Source organism: Caloenas nicobarica, chromosome 28, assembly GCF_036013445.1.
Source record: "Caloenas nicobarica isolate bCalNic1 chromosome 28, bCalNic1.hap1, whole genome shotgun sequence".
Classification (NCBI taxonomy): domain Eukaryota; kingdom Metazoa; phylum Chordata; class Aves; order Columbiformes; family Columbidae; genus Caloenas; species Caloenas nicobarica.
In genome coordinates, this window is record NC_088272.1 from 2743920 (window position 1) to 2761501 (window position 17582).

General features: G+C 52.9%; 2 protein-coding genes across 2 annotated transcripts in view; both read left to right on the forward strand.

The window, feature by feature from the left end:
• Positions 1 to 7277, forward strand: part of LOC135999369 (olfactory receptor 14J1-like) — a 29551-nt gene extending 22274 nt beyond the window's left edge. Inside the window, exon 3 of the mRNA XM_065652926.1 lies at positions 7272 to 7277. Coding sequence (XP_065508998.1) covers positions 7272 to 7277 — 6 coding nt within the window. The remainder of the gene's footprint in view (positions 1 to 7271) is intronic.
• A 3113-nt stretch (positions 7278 to 10390) lies between these two features.
• On the forward strand, positions 10391 to 11317 carry LOC135999370 (olfactory receptor 14J1-like). The gene has a single exon (XM_065652927.1). The coding sequence runs from the start codon at positions 10391 to 10393 to the stop codon at positions 11315 to 11317; it is 927 nt and encodes a 308-aa protein (XP_065508999.1).
• The last annotated feature ends 6265 nt before the right edge of the window (positions 11318 to 17582 follow it).

Sequence of the window (17582 nt, forward strand, 5' to 3'; positions counted from 1 at the left end):
CTGGGTGCAGGGCAACGCAGCTGTAGCTCCTGGAGGCATCTCCTGAAGTTAGGAGAGGCACAGCTTGAGGGATCTGTGAGGAGGGGGCTCTTGTCAGGCAATTTTGAACAGCTGTGAAGCTGGGTGAGCAGGCAGGGGTGCCCAGGGCTGTCCTGCAGAGCAGGGTCCCTGCACCCCAGGGCTGTGCCGGGGCAGGGACTCTGCCGCCTGCCAGGGTCAGTGCTCAGCCTGCCCGGGGAGATCCAACAACACTGAGGGGAGAAGCTGTGGGGGGAAGGAGCGACCCCTGGCAGGGCAGGAAAGGTGCTTCTGCTGTTGGGTTCTCCATGGGTCAGGGCTGCTCCTCCAAAAGGAGGTTTCAAGGAGAAGAGCTGTACAAGTATTACTATAAAGATATGGAGCTTTCTCAAATCTGTCCTTTCAGTTTCCATTTCCAAGACTTGTGGTGGGGTGTAGGAAAAGATAAATGAAAAAGGAGCTCTCAAGTTGTAAGCAGTCACTGATACGCCTGAACTGCAACTCAGAGTCATCAGTACATCTGCCAGAAGCCTCATAACATCCCTTCAGCTGCTGCTCTGCCTGTGCACAGCACCTGCATCACATCTGCTGAACCCCTCAGCCTTAGTCTGACCTGTCCTGTTTTCCAACCTGCAAACGGGAAGATGCCCCCAGGCAGTGCCCTGTGAACAGGCAGGATCTGTAGGGCCAGGGTGAGGGCACAGAGGGTGGGATGGTCTGTGAGTGTTGACAGGGAAAAGACATGGACAGGGAAACACCTCCCAGGGGGAGAATGTCCAGGCAGCAGGGAAATGATCAGAAATGAGAGGAAACTAAACCTGGAATTGGTATGGGAGGAAGAACACAGAAAACCCCTTATGACCCCTGCAGTGCAGATCCCTCCTGTGAGCAGCCCCCTCGCCTCCTCTCCCAGCCAGCAAAGCCTCTGCCCTCAGGGCCGGGGGCTCCAAGGCATGAAGCAGCTCCTGTGCAGCCAGAGCTCCAGTTCCCTCTGCAGAGCACAGGGGCTGAGAGCAGCTGCCCGGCAATGCTGGTGTGTGGGAGGTGGCTGCACAGCTGGGGAAGGGTGATGCTGTCTGAGTGCCCGGCTGCCTCTGCCCTGGCCTCTCTCACACCCACCCTCACCGCAGTTTCCTTCTTGCTCCGCTGCTCTGGGTCACTGCTGGTGTGATCTGGTTCTTGCTGTCAGGCTCTCTGGGGATGGGAGTTTCAGCTGCAGAGTCACAGCCTGATCTTGTGGGTCCTTTCCTGCAGCTGTGTCCATGGGAACACGTGTCCCAGCTTTGCTCTGCCCTGTGGGGCTGTGGGCAATGCAGTGTGTGGGGCTGGGGAATGAGCTGAGTCTCCCTGAATCAAATGCCATCGTCAGGACACTTGGCTGTCTCATTGAGGTTTTCTTCCAATCCTGTCCTATAGCAGCTTTGTGTTATCTGAAACCCCTATGGAGAAACAGAGAGATGCTGTGACAGATAAAATGCTGTTGAGTTTGTGAAATGAGCCGTGTGTATCCTGGGCTAGAAGTAGAGAGCTGCAACCTTTAGGAGAGGGTGAGACATGTCGAGGTCTGAGGTGGGTCCCTCTGCTCTCAGCAGTGCCTGGTGGCTTTTCAGGGTAACATGGCAGTGTGATCACCATCTCAGAAAGGTGCCAGCCCAGGGCAGATGGAGGAAGACGGAGGGACAGAGCAGCTGCCCTCACTCTGCACTGACCCACAGGCATCCTCTGGTCTCGCAGGACTCGCTCTGTTCTCCCTGAGTGCAGCAGAAATGCTGAGGGTTTCTGACACCCAACAACACTCTCCAGGGGAGTTGAATGATTGGACTAGATGATCTTTCAAGGTCCCTTCCAATCCCTAATATTCTGTGATTCTGTGAAGCTGTCAAAACCCCAAGCATTTCAAACTTCATTTTACCATCCTGTTCCATTCTCTGTGACAGTGCAGATGCTGACAGGCCCTTCTGCACCAGGAACGGGTCCATCTGACACAGCTGAACCCCAGGTCCGTCCCCTGCCCCCCGTTCCATGACCCCTGCTGCAGAGCAGGGCTGACTCCTGGGCAGCCAGCGGGCACAGGCCCTGCTCCTCACGGCACCTCCAGCCAGCACCACCCAGGGCTCAGCCACGGACCCGAAGGGAGGTCTGGAAAAGGACAAGGGGTGTGGAGCAGGGGGAAGGCATATGTGAAATGGCTTTGATTTTGCTTAGAGAAGTCTCCCCTAACGTGTCGCTTTTATTCCCTCTTGTGACAGTGCCCCATGCCCAGAGACAGCAAATGTCCAACAGCAGCTCCATCACCCAGTTCCTCCTCCTGGCGTTCACAGACACACGGGAGCTGCAGCTCTTGCACTTCTGGCTCTTCCTGGGCATCTACCTGGCTGCCCTCCTGGGCAACGGCCTCATCATCACCACCATAGCCTGTGACCAGCACCTCCACACCCCCATGTACTTCTTCCTGCTCAACCTCGCCCTCCTCGACCTGGGCTCCATCTCCATCACTGTCCCCAAATCCGTGGCCAACTCCCTCTGGGACACAAGGGCCATCTCCTACACAGGATGTGCTGTACAGCTCTTTTTGTTTACATTCTTGATAGAAGCAGAGTATTTTCTTCTCACCATCATGTCCTACGACCGCTACGTTGCCATCTGCAAACCCCTGCTCTACGGGACCCTCCTGGGCAGCAGAGCTTGTGTCCACATGGCAGCAGCTGCCTGGGCCACTGGGTTTCTCAATGCTCTGCTGCACACGGCCAATACATTTTCACTGCCACTGTGCAAGGGCAATGCCCTGGACCAGTTCTTCTGTGAAATCCCCCAGATCCTCAAGCTCTCCTGCTCAGATGCCTACCTCAGGGAACTTGGGCTTATTGTGGTTAGTGCCTGTTTAGTTTTTATGTGTTTTGTGTTCATTGTGCTGTCCTACGTGCAGATCTTGAGGGCCGTGCTGAGGATCCCCTCTGAGCAGGGACGGCACAAAGCCTTTGCCACGTGCCTCCCTCACCTGGCCGTGGTCTCCCTGTTTGTCAGCACCATTATGTTTGCCTACCTGAAGCCCCCCTCCATCTCCTCCCCATCCCTGGACCTGGTGGTGTCTGTTCTGTACTCAGTGGTGCCTCCAGCAGTGAACCCCCTCATCTACAGCATGAGGAACCAGGAGCTCAAGGATGCCCTGTGGAAACTCATATCTTACTGTTTTCTGAAACAATAAACTGCCCATCTGCTTCTGAATAGGAATTGTAATGTAACTAATTAGAGATACAGCCTGTCATCTGTATTATATGTTATTGATTGTTTTTTTATTGTGATAATGTTGTCATCCCCTTTCTAATTCTCTGTCTGCTTTTCTTTCATAACCACTAGTGTAAATCAGGAGCCATGCTCTCTTTCCCTTTAAACAAAATAAATGTGTCTGTAGTGACTTGTTTTTCATTATATCCTTCCTGCAAGGCCTTTTGGAGCTGCAGGGACAGTTCCTGTGTGCATGGGAGGAGGGGAAAAGAGTCCAGCCTGGCAGCCCTGCCAGGGAGCACCAGCGCTTGGCCTTCCAGAGCTGTTCTCGTTCCACTCCCACACTCTCCTTCTCATCCCTTGTGTTGGTGCAAGGCCTGAGTGCTCTGGCAGCCTGGTCACCGTCCTGCTGTGTGTGAGTCCTGTGAGCGCAGGCAGGGACAGGCCATGGGCACTGCTGTGACAGAGCTGGCCTCACAACAGCCTTTCCATAATGAAGGTGATCTCCTATGGGCAGGGCCTGAAGGTTTAGGTCTTCTTCAACTTTCTCTCAAGAACATGCACAAGAAAGCAGCCTGCAGGTTGAAACACCAGTGTAGAGATAAACAGTGTGTGTGTGCAGGGCTGGGCACGCAGCAGTGTCCTCTCACAGCCAGGCCTCCTGCCAGAGACCTGCAGGACCAGCAGAGCAGGGGCTGGGCTGTGCCCCTGTGCACTGGACACCCCGCGGAAGCTGCCCCAGGGCATCGTCATGGACTGGCCCCTCACAACCACCATTGCCAGCACTGGCCTCTCTCCCCAGCTCACAGAGGTTGCTCTTCCCTCCATGGATGGACACTGTATGAGTAGTTCAGTACTCTGAGTCTGTATTGTACAGATGAGATGTGAGCACACACATCATGTACGTGAGGTGACATGAACGCGAGTGAGAACTAACACCATTAACTGTTCCTTGGGGTTACATGAAGGCCTGTGGCACAGACAAGGTCTTGAGGTCACTTCATATTGGGAGGAACACCCCATGGGAAATGGCCTGAATGCAGCACTGGGATGTTCTTCCTTGAAACGAGGTCCCTGTGTCCATTCCTTATGATGTGGCACTTCTCAGATGAGTGCAGAGCAGGGTGACACACCACAGGGCTGAGGTGTCTCCCGTCCTTTGGGAGTGGCAACAGGAGGCCATAGGGACACTGTGACTCCTGCCTCTGTGTTGAAAAGGAACAGACTCTGAGCATCCCTGGGACCATGAGAAGCCGATGAGGCCAGCTCAGAGATGGATGCTTGATGGAACCCTGACATTTCTGTGTGTGACTCCAGGAACAAACCCCAGTGGCCCAGTGAGATTCATCTCAGCTGCCTTGGACAGGCTCATTGGAAGTCCTCCAGTCTGCTATGTCACCCTTGCCTGTAATTCTGGATTGTGCTGTCCAAAGTACCATAGAAACCAGAATGGATCTGGGGTCCTTAGAAATTGCAGACCTCAAACCCATCTTCAAGAAGAGCATGAAGAGGAACTGAGAGAATAACAGGCTGGCCACCCTACCTCCCTCCCTGGGAAGGGGATGGGACATGTCCTCCTGCAGCCATTTCCAGGAACGTGAAGGACAAGGAAGGGATTGCTGAACCCAAATGGACAGGGGCAAGAAAGGCATGTTGTGTGCAGGGCGTTTGCAAGGCCTCAGACATGGTCTCCTTCTGGGCAGAGTGCTGCTGATGGGGCTCAAGAAGTGGATGCTGGGTGGGAAGTTGGCTGAACCATCAAGCCCAAATATCATCAGTGGTACAAAGTCCTCCGTGCAGCCAGTTACCAGTGTCATCTCTCAGTGACCAGCACTTGGGCCAACACTGTTGAATGTCTTTATTCTCCCCTTCTATGATGTAACAGAGTGCACTTTCAGCTCCTTTGTGGATGATGCAAACTTGGGAGGAGGCCTCGAGCAACCTCCCCTGGTTCACCCTGCCCTGAGCAGAAGAGTGAGATGAGTGAGACAAGGGCTCTCTTCAAACCTGAGGTATTCTGTGATTTGAAATAATTTTTGACTTGGAGATGTTTCTGGAAAGAGAATAGGTAGAAGAATAGTAAAAAAAAAAAAAAGTCAAAAGAGGAGATATAGAAGTGTTAACATAAATATAGCAGTTCCAGTGAGGAGTGCTTTTCACTCACATTGTTAGTAGGAAATATATTTGACAAATTTGAAAAAATGTGAGGAAGCGAGATGGGTGTCTAGGGCCTGTGGGAAAGAAGGGCAGGTGTAGGACCATGTAGAACACACTTCAGTCTTGGTTGGGTCCTGGGTGCTAAGGAGGCGGATGGATGGGTGTGGTATTATGAGGTCAGTTGTGTCTCAGTAACTCATAATCCAGTAAGCAGCGTGTGGCTGTGAAGGGGACTGTGGGGTCAGTTCTGTCTCTGGAGGTGACAGCCCAGCAGAACGAACGTGGCTGGGAAAGAACCTCTGCCAAAGTACCCACAGGCCCTACCCAGGAAGAGCAGGAACAGGGCTGGAAAAGGGACTGGGGGGTCACACATACTAGACGAGCAATCGGGCCCAATCAGCATGGCTTTATGAAAGGCAGGTCCTGCTTGACCAACCTGATCTCCTCCTGTGACAAGGTGACCGGCTTAGCAGATGAGGGAAAGTCTGTCGTGGGGGAATTAATCTGCCACACAAGCTGTGGATGTTGTGCACTTAGACTTCAGTAAAGCCTTTGACACCGTATCCCACAGCGTCTTCTGGAGAAGCTGCAGCTCATGGCCTGGATGGTGTATCTGCGATGGAGAAAGAACTGGCTGGAGGGCCGGGCCCAAAGAGTTGTGGTGAACAGAAACAAACCCAGTTGGCGGCCGGTCACTAGTGGTGTTCCCAGGGCTCAGTATTGGGGCCAGTTCTGTTTAATCTCTTTGTCAATGATCTGGACGAGGGGATCGAGTGCACCCTCAGTAAGCTTGCAGGTGACACCAAATTGGGTGGGAGTGTTGATCTGCTGGAGGGTGGGAAGGCCACACAGAGGGATCTGGACCGGATGAAATGATGGACTGAGAACAATTGTATGAGGTTGCTGACCATGATGCCATATGGTGTGGAATATCTCTTTGGTCAGTTGGGGTCAGCTGTCCTGGCTTGGTCCCCTCCCACCCTTTAGCCACATCCAGCCCTCTTGTTTTTGGGGCAGACTGAGAAACACAGAAGGCCTTGAGGCTGTGCCAGCACTGTTCAGCAAGAACAAAAATGTCAGCATGTTCTCAAAGCTATTTTGGCCACCAAGTAAAGCACAGCACAGCAGGGAAGGAGTGTTGATCTGCTGGAGGATAGGAAGGTCATATAGAGCGATCTGGATGAGCTGGATTGATGGGCTGAGGCCAGTTGTCTGAGGTTCAACAAGGCCAAGTCCCAGGTCCTGAACTTGGGTCACAACAACCCCATGAAGGCTCCAGGCTCAGGGAAGCGCGGCTGGAAATCTGCTCGGCAGAAAGGGATCTGAGGGTGTTGACTGACAGCAGCTGAACAGGAGCCAGCGTGTGCCCAGGTGGCCAAAAAGGCCACCAGCGTCCTGACGTCCGCCAAGAATAGCACAGCCAGCAGTACCAGGGTAGTGACCTTCCCGTGTACTGGGCACTGGTGAGGCCCCACCTCGAATCCTCTATTCAGCTCTGGCCCCCTCACAAAAGGAAAGACCTTGAGGTGCTGGAGCAAGTTCAGAGAAGGGCAAAACAGCTGGTGAGGGTCTGAAGCACAAGTCTTATGAGGAGTGGTTGAGCGACCTGAGTCTGTTTAGCCCGGAAAAAAAGTGACCACCCTGTTCTCACCCCCTTGATAACACAATCAAGGGACAGACACACCATTGTCACATTGGGCCTGTCAGCAGCACCTTGTCATTCCTAGAGATCAGTGCCCAAATACCTCAGGGGCAGCAGAGACGCCACTGACAAAACACACGTTTCCTTCCAGGTCTGTCATTCCCAGCCCTGTTTCTCTCTGGCCTTGGGGACAGCAGGGCTTGCTCACTCTCCTGTTGCCCAATTTCAGCCCTAACTTTCCATCTGCCAAGCACTGTGACATCGCTCTGCTCTGACATCAAACCTTTGCACACATGAGGATCTGGATTCTTGATACCCACCAGATTTCCCGAGAACTCTCAGAGCTTGGCCGGGTGCTACAGCTGAGGTGCCACAGCCCAACTGTGCACTGATGCCCTGAGCCAAGGGCACAGCCAGGACAAGCTGCAGCCTGTGCTGTTTGACACCCATGGAGTCACCGCCAGGCGTGGTGGGACAAGTCACACAGCTTGGGGTGCTGCAATGGCTGGGTACAGGCTTTTCAGGAGAGACGGGCTGGAAGGGTCAGCAGTGGGATTCCCTCAGAGTGAAGAAGTTGCTTGGATGTATGGAGCTCCTTTATGTGGGGAGTGACAAGATGGGTTTTCCCTTGTGAGTGAGGGCACCAATGACAAAGCCTGTGGGGGCACATGGCCATGCCCCCCAACAATCTGGTGCCACCGAAAGTGGGGCACAGCAGTCAGGGATAGGCACCAGCATAAGGAGGAGAAAGCAGCACTGAAAGACTGTGCTAGGGAAATTGGAAATTATTTCTTTTTCCTTGAATAAACTCTTGATGGAACCCTGCTACTGCTGCCATTTTTGTGGCCTCTTCCTGGGCTCAGGAGAGTCCTGGAGGCTGAGGCCCCTTTTCTTTAGGGGGCACCGGGGGCTCCCCGGGCGAGTGGTCCCTGCCCTGGCTGGAATTGGAGGGACCGTGGCTGCAGCAGCCCAGGGAGAGTCCAGACCTGGAGAAACTTTGGGGTTCCACCATCACGAATCTCTTAAGGAGAAATGGCCAGTCCTGTATCGGGGCAGGAGAATAACCCCATCCATCAGGACAGAGCAGGACCTGACACGCTGAGCAGGGACCCTGAGGAGAAGGGCCTGGGCACTACAAGGGCCGCCACACAAGCCCGTGCTGCACGCTCACCATGACCAAGGCAGCTGCACACGGGGCTGCATGAGGAGGAGCGTGGGCACCCAGACACCTGGAGTTCTCATCCCATTCGGTTCAGCACTGGTGTGACCCCACACACACGGGTGTGTGCCAGTGTGCGGCTCCCAGTTTGGAGAAGCAGGGAGGAACTGGAGAGTGCAGGGCTGTGCCAAGGCAGGGTTCAGGACCTTGTGCACATGGTGTGGGATGCTGAGGGACCTGGGCTGCTCTGGCCCAGCAGCGCTGGGGAGGCTGCAGCAGTGTAGGAGTAGCCTGAGAGTGCTGGAAGGGTGGTTTCCGAGATGGTGGAGATTTTCTTCATAGTGAGAAAGAGCATGAGAAAGAAATAATGGCACAAAGTGCAGCTGGGGAGGTCCAGGCCGGACATGAGCAGCAAGGAATGTGAGTGGAAGGGCAGTGCTGTGGTGGAGCAGGTCACCCAGAGGCAGTCTGCATCAGCCCAAGGCTTTGTGCTTCAAGGAACAGCTGGGGAGGATGGAGAGAGATCAGCAAAGGAAGGAAGATGCTCAGACAAGAGCAAGGTGGGCAGCAGGGGGGATGTCTCCAGCCTGCAGGGAAAGAGGTGCAGGGGATGCCACAGCATAGGACAGGCTGTCGTGGAGAGGATCAAGGGATGTAAAGAGGCTGAAAGCCCCCAACAGACATGAGCTCCTTCTCCCCTTGGCTGTGGCTGTTGTCTCCACCTCTGATGCCTGTGAGGAGACACCTTGTCCTTACAGCACAGGGGCCTCATGGCCTCCTTGTCCCCAGCCAGGAACCTGGGAGGTGTGGGACCATAGTCCTGCCCTTGGCCTTGCACAGCCCCACATCACACTGTCCCAGGAAGGGCCCTGGGCAACGTGGGAGGGACAGGATCTGCCTTCCCAGGGCTGGGGGTCAGGGCTTGGCTCTTTGATTAATGAAACACATCCAGGTGTACTGATCATCAGAGAGACCTTCACCTTGCTTGTCCTGACCTGTCATCTCTGCCTCCAGTTTTCTTCTCTAACCAGATCCTGGAGTCATTTCCTCAATAGTATTCCGCAGTGGGACCCATTAACATTACAAGAAACTTTGGAGTTTGAATCTGAGACTTGGACTTCTTGAGAGGTTTCCTCAATTGCCTCTAAGGGTCTGAGGTTCACGGACTCAGCACCAAAGCCACCAGAGGGGTCATTAAAGCGCCTTGGGCTGCCCCTGTGCTGCTGCGCTGGGCTGGGCTCCTGGGACAGAGGGAGCTCATGGCAAGCGGCAGCGCTGCAGAGAGACAGCTCTGCCCAGGAGCAGCTCCTCTGCAAAGCGCAGCAGGGCTGAGGGCTCTGCCTGGGGATCTCAGGGAGACGAGCAAGGCAGAGAGAGATGAAAGGTGGTCAGGATGGGGAGGATGACTGAGAGCTCACGGAGGAGAAATCTTTGCAGCCCTTGCCATGGTAAGTCTCGGGGTGCAGGGCAATGCAGCTGTAGCTCCTGGAGGCATCTCCTCAAGTTAGCACAGGCACAGCTTGAGGGATCTGTAAGGAGGGGGCTCTTGTCTGGCAATTTTGAACAGCTGTGAAGCTGGGTGAGCACCCAGGGGTGCCCAGGGCTGTCCTGCAGAGCAGGGTCCCTGCACCCCAGGGCTGTGTCGGGTCAGGGACTCTGCCGCCTGCCAGGGTCAGCGCTCAGCCTGCCCGGGGAGATCCCATTGCATTGGAGGGAGAAGCTCTGCATGAAAGGAACAACCACAGCAATGCAGAGTCCTTCTGCTGTACAGAGGGTGCTGCCTGTGTCAGAGCTACTCACATCTCCAGATCACTGCAGGACATTCTTAGGGGATTTTTAAAATAGTGCCTTTCTGGAAAAGGAAGGATCCTGTTCTTTCAGTCACTTAGTCTGGGTTGAACTTTTCCATGAATGGTGCATAAAATCTGACATTGCTTGTGAATGTCAGATATCTCACCAACGAGCTCTCATGTCCCCACTGCAGAAGAGCAAACCTGGTTGCTTGGCCCCAGACAGGCAGAGGTCCTGCTCCTCACAGCACACTCAGCCAGCACAGACCAGAGGAAGGAAATGCATTTGAAATCAGGTTATTTATGTGAAAAATCGAGTGGCCTTCTCAGAGGAGTCTTCCTGCATTTAAGTTGTCATTTCATTTTTTAGAACAGTACCTCCATATCAAGGAAGAGCAAATGTCCAACAGCAGCTCCATCACCCAGTTCCTCCTCCTGGCGTTCGCAGACACACGGGAGCTGCAGCTCTTGCACTTCTGGCTCTTCCTGGGCATCTACCTGGCTGCCCTCCTGGGCAACGGCCTCATCATCACCACCATAACCTGTGACCAGCACCTCCACACCCCCATGTACTTCTTCCTCCTCAACCTCGCCCTCCTCGACCTGGGCTGCATCTCCAGCATTGTCCCCAAATCCATGGCAAATTCCTTATGGCACACCAGGGTCATCTCATATGTAGGATGTGCTGCACAGATGTTTTTGTTTCTCTTTTTCATTTCAGCAGAATATTCACTTCTCACCATCATGTCGTACGACCGCTACGTTGCCATCTGCAAACCCCTGCACTACGGGACCCTCCTGGGCAGCAGAGCTTGTGTCCACATGGCAGCAGCTGCCTGGGCCACTGGGTTTCTCAATGCTCTGCTGCACACGGCCAGTACATTTTCACTGCCACTGTGCAAGGGCAATGCCCTGGACCAGTTCTTCTGTGAAATCCCCCAGATCCTCAAGCTCTCCTGCTCAGATGCCTCCCTCAGGGAAGTTTGGCTTCTTGTAGGTACTGTCTGTTTAACTTTTGGCTGCTTTGTGTTCATTGTGCTGTCCTATGTGCAGATCTTGAGGGCCGTGCTGAGGATCCCCTCTGAGCAGGGACGGCACAAAGCCTTTGCCACGTGCCTCCCTCACCTGGCTGTGGTCTCCCTGTTTGTCAGCACTGGCATATTTGCCTACCTGAAACCCCCCTCCATCTCCTCCCCATCCCTGGACCTGGTGGTGTCTGTTCTGTACTCAGTGGTGCCTCCAGCAGTGAACCCCCTCATCTACAGCATGAGGAACCAGGAGCTCAAGGATGCCCTGAGGAAACTATTTCAATACTCACTGCTTTAGGTTACTAAGGTTCACACTATGTCACTAGTGCTGCAAGAGAAATAGCCAGGACTAACTTTTCTTCTTATGTGTCTATATTTTTCCATAGTGCTTTTGCTGGGCTTTGTTTTTTGGTTCATGGCTGTAATAATATAATTCTTGGCCTCCTGCGTGTCTTTTCTTGAACCAAAAACCTCATGTACATATTCATATGCGCTCCTTAGTTTTTGATAAACTCAATAAATGAATCACGAGAAACCAATTTGTCTCAGGTCCCATCTCTTCACACTCATCTGGAACTGGGGGAGCAGCCCCAGGATGCAGGAGGGTCCAGGAGGCAAATGCTGCCCCATGGAGGAGCAGCCCTGGTGGCCTTGGGGCTGCCCATGGGCAACTCAGTGGTCGCTCCCTCTCTGAAACCTGCGAATCGGGGCTGCTGCTTCGCTGGATCCATGGGCAAGGGCAACAGCAGGACGCAGCAGGACACATCCCTTGTCTGTTGACAGTGGAGATGGTGAATGGTCACGGAGATATGCACCGTCCCAGTGCATGATGAGGCAGAGGACAATCCTCCAGGAGAGGAATCTGGAGCTGCCCCGAGAGCCCGTGAGATACACACGGACCGGCTGTGCCTGAGGTGGGCAGTGACAGGACCCCACAGAGTGAGACATGGCCCAAGGCGGAGTCATCAAAGGGAAAGCACTAAATGCAGGTATCTGCAGGGAAACAAAGATGGACACAGACAATCTGACACAGACCAACTCCAACAGGCAACAGCACCTTCACAGCCACCACACCAACAGCAGCACTTACACAACCATGAGCAACAGAACTGACCCTGTCCTGTTGCTCCCCTCTCAGACTGATCTGGTGTGAAAGTTGCACGAGTGGTCTGTACATCCTGGGTAGAACCTACCTGCAGTTTCACACACCCCTGTGGTCCCTCCAGTGTGGACCTGGGGTTTGGGTCAGCCCAGACTCAGAGATATTACCCACTTGGACATTCCAACCCTGGGGTTCTCCAGATCCTGGTGTTCTCCTCCTCCTTGCTAGCCTCACTTAGAATTGACCAAGAAGGTGTGTACGTGCCATCACACCCAAACGCACACACAATAGTGAGCTCACTCACACAGCAAAGAGCCAGGAGCAGAGTTTAATTAGTTTTGTGGTTTAACCCTGACAAGCAGCTCAGCATCACATAGTCTGTCACTCACTGCCCCACAGCAGGATGAGGCGGAGGATTGGAAACACAAAAGAAAACTTGTGGGTTGAGATAAAGACAGTTTTACAGGTAAAGCAAAATCTATGCATGTAACCAAAGAAAACTAAGGAATTCATTCACTGCATCATCGGCAGGAGGGTTTTCAGCCATCTTCAGAAAAGCCAGGCTCCATCACATGTAATGGTTACTTGGGAAGACAAACACCATCATGCCGAATGTCCTCCCCTCCCTTCTTCTCCCAGATTTTATTGTTGACCATGGTATCATATGTTGTGGAACACCCCTTTGGACAGTTTGGTTCAGCTGTCCCAGCCATGTCCCCTCCCAATTTCTTGCACACCCACAGCCCCCATGCTGGTGGGGTTGGTGTGAGAAGTGGAAATCCCCTTGATACTGGGCAAGCACTGCTCAGCAATGACTGAAACATTGGGGTGGGACCAACACTGTTTCCATCACAAATGTAAAATGGACTCATACAAATTGCTATGAAGATAAGTAACTCTATCCCAACTGAAACCAGTATGATAAGCAGGACAGGCCATGGTGATCAGACAGGGAGTTTGGCCAGAACAGCACTGACCAGCCACCTCCCCACGGGCAGCTTGTTTCTTGAACCCCCCTCCTCCCCACTCTTCCACAGGCTGCTTCTTCCACGATCCAAATTTCTCTGCCCCGATCTCCTCACAATTCATAACCATCATCAGTTACTTTTTCCCCAATGGGCTCAGGTTTTCTCCACTTGCACTCAAATTTGATAGTTTGGATTCCATTGCCTTGGTCCTCTGGGACTTCAGTGGCATCACTGGTGGCTCCTCCAGGCACTGATGGCCTTGCAAGACTTGACTGCCCAGACAGTCCCCAGTGCTCCCCTCTGTGCAGTCTGGCCAACCTGGTCACATCTGCAGCCACCTGTGAGGCCCAGCTGGCACACACGGAGCTGCCCATACTGCTGGTCCCTTCTCACATCCCTCAGCTTCTCATGCATGTCCCACAGTTTCCCGTGGCACGTACAGGTGGTTTCAGCCCAGGGCAGGGCCTCCCCAGGGGCTCACTCATCTTTCTGCAGCCTTCCCGTCTGGTGTCCTTGATGACCTCATGACACCTGCCTACCTCTGGCCAATCACATTGCTGTCATGAGGTGACCTCACAAGTAATAATCCAGGCATGTTGGCTTTGCCTACGTCTACCCCAGGTAACTGCAATAGAAGTGGCATCACAACCCACCTCCAGCCGTGTCATCTTCCCCTTCTCCTGCATCTCCCGTCTCCCAGGCTCTCTGCACTGCTGGGGGTGTTTCCCAGCATCCAGGTGACATCACCAGGCCTGTCTCACCACATGCCCAGTTGGGTTGTTTCCAAAGATGTGACCTCAAAATCCACCTCCCTCCCATGATGCACCTTGCATCATCCTCTTCTGGCACCAGGGGTCACCTCCCAGCCAACCTCCCACACACTGCCCCTTTACCTGCCTCTCCTCTTTCCTACCCAGCACTGTCGTTTCTGCTGGGCAGGCAGCAACGTGCTCCCCATGGGGACTGCAGAGCCCTGGTGGGACAGCTCGGTGGTGGGAGGGCAGCCATGGGTGGGCAGGGCTCCTCAGGAAGGCAGGCGGGTGGATGAGGAGGTGGAGATGAGCTCTGTGCAGTGGGGAGCCTGGCGTGCACAGCCCTTGCCTTGGAGGAAGCTTCATGGTCACAGGTCCTGGATTACATGGCAAGTTGGACCATCTCTCGGTCTGCTGGGAGGGCAGCAGGGCTGGGCACAAGCAACCCAGGAGGTTCCTGCAGGGTGTGGAAGACAGCATTTTGAGACAAACACTGGACGAGCTGACTAGGGCTGGTCTCTTACTGGCAGACAAGGTGGATCAGGCTGGGGATCTAAGGATGAGTGCGGCCATGGCTGCAGTGACCGTGAGATGGTGGAGAAGCAGGGCAACTGCAGAACAACAGTGCAGTCCTTCAGGAGAGCTGATTTCAGTTACCAGAGGATGTCCTTGGGCTGTCCTGGAGAACAGAGGGACTGCTCTCTTGGATCTTCAGGGACAGCTTCATCAAAGCCCAGGAAGAAGCCAATCTGATGGTCAGGGAGTCGAGCAGGGCCTGGCAAGAGGTCAGGATGGGTGCACAGCAACCCCCTGCCTTAGGAGATCAAACAGCAGAAGGACGTGCAGGGAGGCTGGAGGGGAACAGGCTGCCCAGGAGACAGACAGACAGACAGCTGGCCTGGGGGTGCAGGGATGGAGCCAGCAAAGCCAGTGCTGAGCAGTGGCTGAAGTGGCCATGCAAGGGGAGCGCACCCAGGAGGGCTTCTCCAAAGATATTGTCAGCACAAGGAAGGCAGCTGAGGGAACCCTGGTCCCAGTGGCCAGTGGGGCAGGGGACGGAGTGACAAAGACAGTATCGAAACAGCAATTTTTCAGAAGAAAGATTCTTCCTTTGACAGTGCTGGTAGGAAATGTGTTTTGCTGAGTAACTGGACGCACCTATGCATTTTACTATTCATTTACCTCTACATAAATATTTCTTTTTCCTTATACTCACATAGAAAGACAGATAACACAGGTCTGTTGAGATCACTGTCAACATGAACATCTACAAAGAGAACATTTCAATTAACCTTTATATTCTTCTTTCCTCCATCAGGCAAGAGTGGCCAACAGCTTTGAGCATGACTCACGCTGTACCAAGAGCAAAAAGTGGCATTGACAGTCCAGGGCAGTGGATTTTTTGGTGCCTTCGACTCTGTGCAAGACACAAGGATTATCTTTCTTAATGCTGTAGGCTTTGGTGGGACAGAAATCTAGAGAACATTTTCTAAAATTGGAGGGAAAAAGAAACCAAGTGAAAGATGTAGAGTGAAGGAAATGCTTTCTTGCAACTTTAAGCATCAAACTTTGTTGGTGGTGTAATTCTCCTTTCTTTGTTTTGAATACTTTAAATACCAGTGTTTTCCCATGAGATCAAAAGGAGACTTTTCAGGATGTGCATTAAGAGCAAGAGGACAACTACTGATCTTCCACAAGATTTGCTTTCTCAGCACTCTCTCTGTTAGGCTGTGCATCTGACCTCTCTCATCCTTCAGGTATTTCCTCCTGCCCTAACTAAACTGACCATGTCTGAAGTACAATTTCAAGCAGCCAATCTGCACACAAGCACTTGCTCTCTGGATTTCCCCTGCCCTTACTGTTTGATCACTCAGACACTTGTCAACAATCCAGTTGCTGCTTTCAGCTTCAAGGAGTTAAAAGCTTCATTGTCTTTCAGTAGTCTGTCTAATTCTGTCTTTAGCCAACTCTTTTATTGTGTTTATTTTACAATTCTCTTTCTCTCTAAAACATTTCTTGCAAGGTTATGCCTTGGAGAAGGCGAACCTCATTGGTGGCAGTTTTTCCTTGGCATACAGTTGAGGAGTGTGGTTTTTTTTAACCATGATTCTTATCAGTTTATTTTGTTTGTTCAAAAGTAAAGAAAAGTCCCTCTTTGCCTGTGTGCAGCCAGGTCTCTAAGGAGAGCAGGTGGGAGCTGGTGCAAAGGAGCTGGAACATCCAGCTGCAGCCTGCAGTGGAGAAGTCTGGGGTAAGGAAAAGGGATGCAAGTCCCAGGTGGCCAATGAGAGAAATGATGGGGTTGGGGAGGTGAGGAGCAAGGTTGTCCACACGGTGTCAGAGCTCAAGGGACAGCTTCTCCAACCAGTCCAGACCTCCTTAGGAGAGACCCTGGGTCAATATCAGATAATGCTGCAATCACCTCTTCTCCACACTGAAAAATAATAAACTATATCCTTTATGAAATAAAAAAAAAAGCCATTTTTATTAGAAGGTTTTTGAAATCACTCTCTGTAACTGCAGTAGGAAACCTCTCTGATTAACTGTACAAGACTAAAAGGAAATTACAAGAAGAGACATGGTTTCTTAGAGCTTTCTTCAGTGTAATGAGCCCCATGGTGCGTTTGGTGCTGAATCCTTGAACCTCAGGTGCTGAGAGGAGATTGCACAAACCTCTCCAGAAGTCAAAGTCAGAAGAAAAAAGTACTAAGTACCTTGAAGTATTAATGAGTTCCACTGAGGGCAAGTACCAGCAAAGCCTCCCCAGGGGCTCGTTAGAGCAGAGAACTGGAGGCCATGCTGGCAGATAAACAAAGGGTCATGTGCAGGCAGCTGAGGTGCTGAGAATACCCTGGTTTTGTTGGACGAAGCAGAGAGGCCAAGGCCTGACCCCCAGCCCCTGGGAAGGCAGATCCTGTCCCTCACCCGTTGCTCAGGGCTCCTCCTGGGGCAGGGGGATGTGGGCTGTGTGATGCTGAGTGAAGGACAATGGTGTGACAGTTCCCAGCCTTACTGGGGTGTGCAAGGAGGCCATGGGGTGCCCCAGTGCCTGAGGACAACATGGCTCCTCATAGGCCTTGGTGGCAGAGACGATTGCCATAGGCAAGGGGACAAAGACTTGGGTTCTCTTGGTGACATCCAGCCTTGCCAGTGCCCTTTGCCATCTCCACCACGGGTTGTCCTCCACTGTCCCACAGCTGCTTCTGTTTCCCTGCAGGCTGTAGACACCCATCTCGCTCCCTCCCCTTGCTCTCACCCTGGTGTTTCCATACATTGGCTGATGTGGCTCCACTCTTGTGCTCTGTTCCTTGAAACACAAGGAGGTGGACTGATCCCATGCTCCTGGATGATTTCTTGTACCACAGCACTACCCTTTGAGTGACATTTCTTCCTCCTCATGTCCATTCCAAGCTGCGTTGTGTGGCAGTGTTTCTCTCTGCTGTAGAAAGGAGGATCCTGAAAACTACTGACCTGTCACCCTCTGACCTGTGCCTGGGAAGACCATGGAACAGATCCTCCTAGAAGCTGTGCTAAGGAACAAGGAGGACAGGGAGGTGATTTGAGACAGCCAGCACGGCTTCACCAAGGGCAAGTCCTGCCTGACTAACCCAGTGGCCTTCTACGATGGAGTAACTACGTCAGTGGACAAAGGAAGGGCAATGGATGTCAGATCTATCTGGACTTCTGTAAAGCCTTTGACGTGGTCGCTCACAACATCCTTCTCTCTACATTGGAAAGGTA